This window comes from Oikopleura dioica, chromosome 1 (assembly GCF_907165135.1).
Source record: "Oikopleura dioica chromosome 1, OKI2018_I68_1.0, whole genome shotgun sequence".
Taxonomy (NCBI): domain Eukaryota; kingdom Metazoa; phylum Chordata; class Appendicularia; order Copelata; family Oikopleuridae; genus Oikopleura; species Oikopleura dioica.
In genome coordinates this window covers 2300837-2312195 of record NC_137291.1, presented here as the reverse complement: position 1 = coordinate 2312195, position 11359 = coordinate 2300837, and the positions used below count along the sequence as shown (strand labels likewise).

Sequence of the window (11359 nt, the reverse complement as noted above, 5' to 3'; positions counted from 1 at the left end):
GTTTTCATTTAGAATAAGCTTAATTTATTCTTTAAAAGCTCGAGCTTTGAATGTGCAAAAAGCTGTCGTTCGGAATTGACTTCTGCAATATCTTCTTGTTCCAATCTTATAAGATCATCTTTGCCGACGAACAAAACGGACAATGAATGTTTTCCCGAAAAGTTCCCGCATCTATTTGGTCGAGACGGCAGAGACGGAATGCAAGGAGCCCCTGGAATACCTGGTTTACCGGGAGTTGTTGGTTCTCAGGGAGCTGATGGAAAAAAGGGAGATCAAGGACAAATTGGACCCGCTGGTCTTCCTGGAAGCGACGGAAAAAATGGATCACCAGGGGACGTAGGAGAAAAGGGTAGCCCTGGTGTCAAAGAAATAAGTGGTCAGAAAGGAGAAAAAGGAAATTCAGGATCTAAAGGGGAACATGGACTTAAAGGCGACAAGGGTGAAGGTAAATAAAACGAATGTTGCCTTGAGTAATATTTATGTTAAAGCTTAATCGACATCATATGAGAAAGCTCCGAAAATCAATTTCATGGTTGCACTCACATCAAATTACGAAAAAGAAGACACAAAAGTTTTGTTCGATAAAGAAATATCATTTAAAAATTCCGTGACCGGTGATAAAATGTACGATCTATCTTCCGGTGAGTTTTCCACACCTATCGACGGGATATATATATTTGCTGTATCATTTTGGATGAATGGATAATATATTTTTCTTCGCCATGAAGTATAAATGGTACTGTATAAGATTTATACTCATGCAATGTTTATGCAAGTTAAATTGAGTTTGCTTTTGAAATTTTCATTCATCATAAGAGGCTTAATAAAACTGGCACAAAAGTAAGGATTCGACTTAACTCAGAAACGGTGGTAACTGGTTACGGAGAAGTAAGTTCTTTATTCTTATACATGCATTTGTTTTCTAGGATGACGATGGTGCTGAAGGAACAACTTCAATGACGGCTATTCTTTCGTTGAAAGAAAATGATATCGTCGATGTTTATCTTGTTTCCGGTAAAATTTATAGCAACAGGATCGGCCGAAAACCTGTATGAAATATCAATTAAAATGAAATTAAAAAGGCCAAATCAAGTGAGTCCTTATATACAACATTTACTGGTGCTCTTATTTCTTAAAAAAATAAATTTAAAAACGCTTACTTTTCTTTTGATACTGGCAATGATTAAAATTAAGCAGTACTCGTTAATTATGTTATACTTTCTCTCTTACAGGGTCGACAAAATCGTTTCCATTGCTTCTTTGTCATGGCATTAGGACTATCGTTGTTGATCGATACTTATGTTATTGGACAGCACATTTATATTTTTCAATAAGTGTAAATTTTTAAGATAAGATGCTATCATCAAAGTTCCTCTGTTCTTAAAAATACTCTTTATGTGACTTGTAGAGAAAACAAGGATTAGTCTGGTGATCCAGTTTCTGAAATTTGGTAGGGAGAAGATTCTCAAAATCTCGCTATACGTTTTTATCATCAAAATAAGTCGAAATTTCAATCGGTTAGCACCAATCCAGGTATTGATCAGGACTGGCATATGTTCGTCGACGGGCCAATTGGCGAGGGTCATCAAAATTGGCACAAATTTGAATGCTCTTTTGATCTCAGCAAGAATCGGGATCACTCCTTTTGTGTCCATTTTAAAAGACATTGTAGAGAGAAATATGAGCATGACTTAGTGCAAGAAAGTCGTTTTTATCTAGGTAAAAAAGTGAAAAAACAATTTGAATGGATTGTGGATATTCTCAAAGGAAGGGCTCTGGAATTTCTTTCATTAATAAGCTTTCATAGCTTGCAAAGAAAACTTTGTTTTTCGAATTCTTTTGTAAGAAGCTGAAAAGAACAGTAACATGATCGAAACTCACGAAAAAAGACCACTTTGACCTTCGAACTCGAATGCGATACTTCCTGGAGCACAAACTCGACTCTCACTGCGGCAAGAGCCTGTTCACTGGTCTCAGAACTGTGACCCACTTTGGCAGACCAGATTTCAACGAACTTCTAGAAGATATCCAGCAAAAGAAGTCAGCGATCGTCGATCGAGAAAATCGGCGTGTTCAGTTGAGGTCTCCCAGCGCTTTCAAAAGCAGTTGATAAAGCTGCAAAGAATTTGAACAAATCAGACAACGCTCTTTTTGAGCATTTCTTTGAAAACTTCTGAAACAAAGAGTTGGTTGATATTTATGAGAATATACTTAAATAAAACTTAATTTAATTCTGATTTTAATATCATTATTGCACTTAATAAATGCATGGTTATGTAATGGTTGTATAACTCTCAAGTTATGATAGCGAGACAGTTTGTTTTTACGTCTTTGTGTCTATCTTTTGGAGTCTGATTTGAAATCGGTGATTTTTATTGACACGTGTCAGCAAAGTTCTGTATCAAGTTTACTTCTTCTCATCTTAAAAAAACGATTTTATTTGCCCATTACTGATAAGTTGATCTTTATAAAGCGTCTGCAGGAGAGTTCAGGTCAAATGAGATCAAGAGCCGTGAGATCAAGAGGAGTGTAAGGTAAAAAACTTCATTTCAAAATTCTTGAGTCAAGCATAAACAGAAGTACGTCCTGTTGCTAGTAGCAACTGACTAAGAATTATTCTCGCGGAAATGACTTATTTCTGATAGCCAGCCGGGAAAAAAAGACATCTGTAGATGAAAACATGTCAAAATGACGAAGATCTAAGTCCATTCTTAATAATGAAAAGCATGGCAAATATAGCTGCATTTCCGAAAATAGCAAATATTCTTCCGATATATGCATCCTCTCATTTAGATCCTAGCATTTCTGAAATCAATTCCCGATGACCAGAGCAAAGTCCTTATCAAGAGAAAGTCTTGACAGTGAGCTTCAAGCAACTAAAGAACCTCGGCGTAAACCATGGGTAAATTTGAGATTGTCTGCTCTTCTTGAACTCAAAATCTTTCAGTTTTTGATCACCAGCGTCTTTTTTGTGCTTGCCTGTACGGCTACTACGATCACTATTCCGATAATTCTATCGTCAGCAACAAAAACGACAGTTACGAGTACAACAACCTCAACGGAAACGCCAACAATAACAACCACATCACTGAAATCAATAACCACCAAAATCCCGACAACAGCAACAGCAACAGAAGCTGAAAAAACCAAAGAATTTCCCACGACAAGAACAGTAACGACTTTAGCATTCACAACGAAAAGGCCAACAATAACAACAACATCACTGAAAACGATCACAACAAAAACAACATCATCATCAATAACAATAACAACTGAAATCCCAACAACAACAGCAACAAAAGCGGAAACAACGGAAGAATTTTTCTCGAGAACAACACCGGAAACAGCAACTCAAAGAAAAGATTTTTTTTCGACAACAGCAACAGAAACAAAGACAGATCCTTTGACGACTCCCGCAACAAAAAGACCAACTACAGCAGCGAAAACCTTGACCACAGCCGAAACAGATACAACGACAGAAGCTTCTTTGACATCAGGAACTTTAAGAGCAACAGCGATAACGACGAGACCGCCGACGACCTGCTCTCCTTCATTTACACAGTTTTGTTCGAAGAAGAAAATAACATTCATAGACCCACAACCATTTTCCATGGAGCCTCAGAAAAATAATCTAGTCGGTGACGAAACAGTAAGTCTATATTTCCGAATAAGTGCGGAGATAAAATGCAACCATCCATCATCATCTTCTGATATATTGAATATTCTTGATGTTACCCAAGGAGAAAACACAGGACAGCCGGGAAATCGAGTTTTTGGAATTTCGAAAGAAGAAGATAGCGATAATTTATCGTTCGCTTTTTATAATCCAAATGCATCCGATTATGAGAAGATTTTCGTCGGACCTTGTGATGATGAAAAAGAATATAATCAATTTACTCTTCAACTTCAAGAGCCTACTGACTGCGACCTTAGACGAGAAATGGTTCAATATATTCTCAAAAAAGATGGGGTAATTTTGACAAGCGGTTTCTACAAAATATCTGACGCGTATTCTTCTGGGCCACTGCATTTTTGGGCAAGCAATCCATGGGATGAAGCTGGATCTACTTATCTTGTCCGAAATTTCATCTATTGTTTTGATGACTCTGCAATCGACAAAAATAAATAATTAAAATCAATTTAAAAAATCTTGTTTTCAATGTTTATTACATTAAAGAATTCGAGTTTGATCTCTGTTTTTTGCTTGGTCTTCGCTTTGTCGAACCAGATCTTAAAATTTCAATGATTTGAAATAGACACTCTTCTGCTAACCTCGGTCCTCTTGCGCGATTAACAGGTAATTCGAAATGGCAGAGTTCACCCTTGCAGAACAGTCCTTGGAATATCACTGTCAGTACGATAATGATGCCTGTTGACACGAGAATCGCAATCGTCGCTAGAATGATTTGCCCAATCAGCACGTATGTAGATGGGTCCAGTTGACTTGATGCTTTTGGCGTGTAAAAGATCTTGTCTGTCGAAGATTGAAAAAGAAGATTTGGAAAAGAGTGAGGAGTTTTTGATTGGGTGCAAAAAATCTGCTTTTCTGATTGGTTGAAATTTTTTTTTGAAAAATTTACTTATTTCAATCTTTCCTGGATCATTTTTCATTCTCATTAGCTGTTGTTTTATTCCATAATTTCTCTTAATTTGTTGTAATGTTGATTATACCCGTGTGTTCATACAGAGTGCAAAAAATAACGAGTCTGCGCTAGTTAATAAAGCATGAACCGAAAATGTGCTCCCAAACGTACGATTATTATTTGCGCCTTGCGTCAAACAGATGGACTCGAAATTATTCATCGAAATCAAATCTGTATTGTGCTCTCACTCTGTGTCACATATGCTCCCGATCGAACATCCTCGATCCCGGATTAGCCTCACGGGTCAGTAGACGAATCTGGCTGATATTGATCAAACAAACTTATCATGAACTTATGGGGGTTGTCATAAGATTGAGACCCTAAGCAGAAGGGTTTGGGTTAGGGTTAGGGTTAGGGCAAGGGTTTCAAGGAAATCCTTAAATCCAAGAATTTCAAAATCTATAGACAAGTTCAATAAACAGCCGACAGATGTTGTTTTCCCATGCAGAATTCTCCGTCTGAATTTGACCCAGCATCATTTCTGAATTAAAAATGGCAGAAGTCACTGAACTCAAATCCTTTTCTTTTTCAAAGCTTTCCTCGACTGATAATTATGATGAAATCGCTGCGCTTGGGAAAGAAATTGTCGAGGAATTTCAGAAGGTTGGCTTTTTGAGACTCGTTGATATTCCAGGCAAGAGATCGACTTGCTTTTGGAGATTATTTTTCTGTTAGATTTCGAGGACAAGGAACTTCTCGATGCAATTAAATTTTACTACGGTCGGCCAAAAGAAGAAAAGATGAAATTGGCCCTGAAAAGATTTCATGCTGAAAACAAAAATGAATACAGGACATTCTCAAGGCATTCTCGATAAATCATCTTTCATGAAGATTCATTTGAGAATAGAATAAGGGGATACATGCCGCTAGTGAAAAATCTTCCTGTTTTTAAAGAACAAACTGATTTTGGCAACGACTCGATCGTGGAACCGCCGGAAAATGCCCCTGATTATGAAAAATTCACGAAAGAAAAGAACTGCTACCCTCATGAAGAATTTGGCAGGACAGTGGACAAGTTTTATCGAATTTATCATGACTGCGCTTTATTGATTTTGCGATTTCTCGCGATCGGAATCGGCGTTGAAGAAAGTTATTTTACTGACTTTTTCTTTGAAAACCAAACAGACCAACATCTCAGGTAACATCGAAAAATCATTTTTTCTCAACAATTTCTAGCACTTTTCGCCTCCTACACTACCCGCCAAAAGGAAAAATTTCAAATCTTTCGGACAAAGACATCCCGATTTCGACCCCAGAACACTCTGATTCCTCTCTGCTCACTCTTTTGAGCACCTTTGAAAATTATGGTCTCCAAGTCCGAAACAAGGAGAACACTTGGGTCTGGGTTCGCCCGGTGAAAAATACGCTGATTGTCAACTTGGGAAGTATGATTGAGGAAATTACAGAAGGAAAGCTTCCTGCGACGCTTCATCGAGTCATGGATCTTGGCGAAAACAGGTTCAACCGAAAATTCAATCGTTTTTTCTAATTTCAGATATTCGGCGCCAATGTTTGTCGAGCCCTGTTTCTCAAACACCTCGTTTCTCAAAATTCTCCGCTCCGAGAAAAACTGGACAGATAAAAAATACAAAAACTACGGCGAGTTTTCCGCCAAAACAAGCGGCCGTCATGGCGAATACGACGAAATCACTGAAAACCCGAAATTCAAATTTTTCCCCAAAGAAGAAGTTCTTCATAACGGAGTTGGCAATGGAATTCCTTTTGAACTAGCTTGATAAAAGATATTTTCATTTCTGTTCTTTTTGAGGATGAATAAATAAACGGTGATCATACTTGTTGTTGTCGTCGTTGTCGTCGTAAATGGCTCGCAATCAGGAGCAACGCATTTGAACTCAAAGTTGAACTCTTCCTCTTTGATGTTCAAATTGTCCAGGTGATCCTCAAGATAGTTGTTTGCATTGTTCTTCCAGTAGTATGCACCCTTGACGTCATTACCAAACTGTTCTTCGAAATATTGATGGAAGACGGCGCAAGTTCGGAATTTGTTCACCCAAATTTCTTTCTATCAAACGATTCTCAAAAAATTGCCGAAAAAATCATTGATTTTGAAATCGTTTCTTGTAATAAGTTTGTCCAGAAATATGAGTATCCGGTCCATCAATCCCAGCTTCGTTGAAATTCGACTTGCTCTGGAAAGTAGAGACCTTTTCACTGATATCAGTAATCGAAGTCACTTCAAAAGTAAATTTTCCGTTGAAGTTGCTTTCATAAAAATTCACGGTGTTCTCCGATGAAATAGTTGCGTTGGTTCTGTAGGACTCGAAACCAGCTTCGAAGTCGGATGAGAAATCTGCTTTGGCTTCTTCGAGAGCTGCTTCGTTGGTGACATCGAAGAAGTAATAAGAGTTGGTGAAGCAGAATTCTTGAACGACGTCAATCTTGCGGCATTCTTTTTCCTCGCTTTTGCAGTTCTAGAAAAAGAAGCGTTTATGAATGGTGGTGATGATTCTTACCTCGGTGTTGATCATCTGATCTTCGACCAAAACCAAGTCGGGATTTGCCACCATCGCATTGTAAAAGACCTCATCATCTCGACCTGCAGAGTTTGGAAAAACTGCTCTGACCTTATCTAGAACATCTGCCGTCCACTTAGCCTCGTCAAAGACGATTTGGATGACAAAGTAGTATATCCAGGGTTCAACATCGACATTGTCGGCGACGTTATCACCGATCAAGGCGAGATTGACATCTTCGACGCCGGGAAGGATTTCTCGAAGCTGGTTGTTCCACATTCGCTCGACTGATCGCTTTTTGAATTTTCAAATTTGCAAAAAAAAATAAATGAAAAAAATCTTCTTCATTGATTTTTATCATGAATATTCTTATGAAAATGATGATGGAAAAAATTTGAATATCCATTCATAAGACATTTCATATCCGATTTTTATCTTCGGATCAGGAAGAAAATTCGTCATCTCGACGATGTCTCAAAATAAAAATTTGCCATAGGATTATATTTTCTCTTTACTTTCCGTGTAATAAATCACCGGCGGCGGAGCAGCTAGAATTCCTGAGAGAAGGCATGGTGCTAGCTTCATCTTCTTTTCTCTTAGAAAAATTCGGAATAATAAAATTTAATATGTCCGTCAATGGCGCTTGACTCCGATTGATTTATCTATTATTATCAAAACTCCCGTCTTGGGCTTGCTCTTAGAAATATAATATTTCGAAATTTTCAGAAGAAAATTCATCAGCCCAGGATTTAAAGGCAAAGCGAATGAGACATTTGTTTATTTATTGTCTTCAGGAAGATCAGCTAAAGGTTTTCGTTTCGATCTTTGGTTATCTTTCAGGATCTCGCATTTTGACATTCCACTCGCAAAGCACTAGAAATTCTGTTTATCCAAAAAAGATATCATTAACAGACCTTTGGATAGAATCTCAAGAAATTTCCTTCGATATTCAAATGCCGCAAACTCGCCATTTTTTCAATTTGATCAGGAATCAGCTCGAGTGCATTGTTTTGCAGGTTCATTTTTCTTACAGTTTTCATCTGAATATTATAAAATAAAAGCCTCATTGGAGATACGCCTACATTGCGAATAGCGGTGGGGAGCTCCTTAATTTCGTTTTCAGAAAGGTCGATTTCTTGAAGCCGCAGATGTTGGAGATTTTCGGGGAAGACAGTGATTTTGTTATTTGTCGCTTTTAGAATATGCAGAGAGCTAGAATCATTTGATAAAAAGCTAGAGAGACCCTTATTTACCTGATAGTATCGAGCTGTTCTGAAGGAAGCTCTTCAATCTCGTTGTGTGACAAATCGACAAGTCGAAGAGATTTGAGCTCGCCGAAATTCTTTGGGCAAGTCGAAATCTGATTGTTATTGAGTCTGAGTTCTGTTAGAGCTCTGAGAATCTTGAAGTTTTCATTGAACTCAGTGAATTTATTGAAGCTTTCAAACGGCTCAAAAATTCAAGAAAAACTCACGAATATTGATCTCTGGCCACTTTCCTGAGATCGAGTTTTCCAAGATGCTGCATATTTCTGATTCCTTTTGGCAGCGATGAAAGTTGGTTCCTTGACAGATTTGCTGTTCGTAAATATCTCCATCGGTTGATCAATTCGGTTGATATTTCTGACAGATTATTGTTTGAAAAGTCGATGTGTTGGAGGAACAATAACTTGACAATGAACTCGTCCAGCGTCTCTAGAAATCAATTAAAGAAGTGAAGCGATGAAGTGAGCTAACCAAGACCGCAACTGGATAATTTGAGAGTTTCAAGCTGCTCACAGGCACCAATGATAGGGAGAATGAAGGAAGTGTAATGACTTGGGTATTGAGGAGCATCGACTTTCCAAGGGTTGTTAGAGCCGTTAAAAGATTTCAGTGTCGGCGAAATCGGGAAGAAAAGCGTCATTTTGTTCCCCGAGATGTCTGAAATTTTTTTCTTTGAGAAGAGATTTTTTTTTCTTACCGAGATGTCTGATGTACTCAAGCTTGTTTATTGTCGCATTCAAAGCTGTTATTTCATTGTCTGCCAAAATCAGTTCATCGAGCATTCTGATATTTTGGAAGTCAAACTTGACCACTCCTTCAATTTTGTTCGAACTCAAGTCCAAACTCTCCAACAGATTCTCCTTCCCGAGAAAATCGGGGAATTCAACAAGTTGATTGTGCGAAAGAATCAGCTTTTTTAATCGACCGAGAGTGCCGAAGTTTGATGGGATTGAAGTCAGCTCGTTTTTTGATAAGTCGATTTCTTGAATTGATTCTAGCTCCAGCTCCGCTATTTCGCTGATGCTGTTTGACGAAAGATTTGCGATTTCTAGAGCGGCGAGGCCAGAGAGCGAATTGCACGAGTCGAGAAGATTTTGAGAAATGTCAAATTTCACGAGTCGTCTACAGCCGGAAATCGACTCTGGAATCGACGGAATTTGATTTTTTGACAAGTTCAGTTCTTCTAAATGCCCCAATGTCCCGACCGAGTCAGGCAGGTTCTCCAATTTGTTTCCGGAAAGATTCAAGTACTGCAATGAAAACTTGAGCCGACCAAAATCTTCCGGTAACTCGAAGACTTCGTTGTTTCTCAAATCGAGACTCGTCAGATAATTGATGTTGCCGATCGTTGATGGGAGTGATGCGACCTTGTTGTTCGCCAAATCCAGTTCAAGAAGATACATGAGCTTGGAATAGCTTTCGGGGATTTCTTCGATGTCATTGTTCGCCAAATACAGTGCTTCTACTGTTGGCTTTGTTTTCTTTGTTGATGTCACTAAAGAATTGTTTAAGAAAATCAATTTTTCGACTCGAAAACCTGCTGGAAGCGATGAAATTTTATTGTCCGCGGCGTTTACTGCTCCTCTCAGAACATAAACTGACTTTGGTAGTTTCTTCAGACTGTTCCCAGAAACATTTAGAATCTTCAATTGTCGACCAATTTGACCAACTTTTGGTGGAAGCTTTCGAAGATCGTTGTTGTTCAAATTTACTGTTTCCAAGTTGTTTGCTTTTGATATTGAGCGCGGGACAGATTTGATTTTGTTTTTTGACATGTCGAATTTGCTACAGATAATGATTCATGAAATCTCCCTTTGAAAGAGTACCTGAGATGTTTGAGCTTCCCGACAGACTTGGGAATCTTTTTAATGTCATTTCCTTGAAGCTCGAGATTTCTTAACTTTGAGACTTTTCCAATGCCGTTCGGGACTTTTTTGATGACATTGTAAGGCATGCGGACTTCTTCGGTTTTTGGCGTGAGCTCTTCATTGTCGTAAATTTCTGGAGGGAATTTTTTGCGGGAGAGGGTGTCGAAGGTTACAGAAGCTGATTCGCCGGTAATTGTTATGTGATTTCTAGAGCACGATTTTAAGGACACCAAAATTTTTAATTTTCTTTTTCATTCTCGAAATTTCAGGGCAGTTATTCAATGACAGTTGTTTTATATTCGTTTTAAGAGTCCTCTTGGGATTCCTAGTTTGAAATTACCTGATATCTTCTGGAATTCCTGCAATAGTTGAGCCCGGTCCGACAGCCATTGTCTCTTAGTTGCAAAATCTATTTTTACGAAATAAAATAATCCCGCGTTTATGAAGAAAACAAAACACTGAATAGAATCTGTCCCGTCTTTCTTGAAAAGCTGACGCAGCAGGATATCAAATTTATCTCTTTCAATCCACGCAGCATTCATTTTTCTTTTACTGTTTTTTCTTCCTCGAAATCATAATTTTGCAACTCTTTTCTAAAACTTCTCGCTTTTTAAAACCAGCTGTCGGTCTCTTCATTTTTTAAAAACCTCTTTTTTTAGCACTTTCTTATCTGTATCTCTCGAGTTAACCCTAATCTCCTATCGCCCGCGATGTATATTTAATTTTACGGAGACAAAGGGGAAATAAAAAAAATTCACGAAAATGGTGAAAAATGAATGAAATTACGTTTGTTTGGTTTCCACGGAGATTCTGATCAGACGCGAGTTAGGAAAGAGAGAGAGTGAGTTTACTGTAAATATACTGTATGGTTTGGGCTTTCTTAAAAGTAGTCATGTGATATCAAGGAAGACTAAAAATTATTTTTCACAAAAAAATTTTTTCGAAAAAAGATTGAAAATTTACCGTCATTTTTGTCAGATTTTCCGGATTTTCCTCTTTTTGATTCGCCCATTTTTCTGACTCAAAAGGTAAAAATTTCTTTTTCGCAAAACATAATCGGAAAAAATGAAGTGTGAGTATTTATGGAAGGTGTTTTCCGAGCCGGATAG

General features: G+C 38.0%; 3 protein-coding genes across 3 annotated transcripts; 1 reads left to right on the top strand and 2 right to left on the bottom strand.

Annotated features, from left to right (window-relative positions):
- Positions 1–5322: 5322 nt before the first annotated feature.
- LOC145706719 (uncharacterized) lies at positions 5323–6435 on the top strand. The gene is made up of 3 exons (XM_081784157.1): positions 5323–5781; positions 5820–6101; positions 6139–6435. Exons 1-3 carry the CDS (start codon positions 5504–5506, stop codon positions 6377–6379), a joined length of 801 nt encoding a protein of 266 aa, XP_081640283.1. The 5' UTR covers positions 5323–5503; the 3' UTR covers positions 6380–6435.
- Positions 6436–6700: 265 nt separating this feature from the next.
- Positions 6701–7409, bottom strand: LOC145711478 (uncharacterized). The gene is made up of 2 exons (XM_081789169.1): positions 7118–7409; positions 6701–7075 (listed from the first exon to the last, which is right to left on the bottom strand). The coding sequence occupies exons 1-2, from the start codon at positions 7394–7396 to the stop codon at positions 6701–6703; spliced, it is 654 nt and encodes a 217-aa protein (XP_081645295.1). The 5' UTR covers positions 7397–7409.
- Positions 7410–7882: 473 nt separating this feature from the next.
- LOC145711477 (uncharacterized) lies at positions 7883–11026 on the bottom strand. Its single transcript, XM_081789168.1, has 11 exons — positions 10844–11026; positions 10591–10639; positions 10209–10457; positions 9920–10167; positions 9080–9877; positions 8854–9039; positions 8592–8811; positions 8371–8556; positions 8200–8329; positions 8032–8157; positions 7883–7990 (listed from the first exon to the last, which is right to left on the bottom strand). The coding sequence occupies exons 1-11, from the start codon at positions 10884–10886 to the stop codon at positions 7895–7897; spliced, it is 2331 nt and encodes a 776-aa protein (XP_081645294.1). The 5' UTR covers positions 10887–11026; the 3' UTR covers positions 7883–7894.
- Positions 11027–11359: the final 333 nt, after the last annotated feature.

Coding starts and splice junctions, on each gene's coding strand:
- LOC145711478 (XM_081789169.1), bottom strand. CDS start 7,396: ATGTGGAACAACCAGCTTCGAGAAATCCTTCCCGGCGTCGAAGATGTC. Junction 7,076..7,117: donor ATCAGATGATCAACACCGAG/GTAAGAATCATC, acceptor TTCTTTTTCTAG/AACTGCAAAAGCGAGGAAAA.
- LOC145711477 (XM_081789168.1), bottom strand. CDS start 10,886: ATGAAGAGACCGACAGCTGGTTTTAAAAAGCGAGAAGTTTTAG. Junction 9,878..9,919: donor AATTTCATCGCTTCCAGCAG/GTTTTCGAGTCG, acceptor ACAATTCTTTAG/TGACATCAACAAAGAAAACA. Junction 8,812..8,853: donor ATTATCCAGTTGCGGTCTTG/GTTAGCTCACTT, acceptor ATTGATTTCTAG/AGACGCTGGACGAGTTCATT.
- LOC145706719 (XM_081784157.1), top strand. CDS start 5,504: ATGCCGCTAGTGAAAAATCTTCCTGTTTTTAAAGAACAAACTGATTTT. Junction 5,782..5,819: donor CAAACAGACCAACATCTCAG/GTAACATCGAAA, acceptor AACAATTTCTAG/CACTTTTCGCCTCCTACACT. Junction 6,102..6,138: donor ATGGATCTTGGCGAAAACAG/GTTCAACCGAAA, acceptor TTCTAATTTCAG/ATATTCGGCGCCAATGTTTG.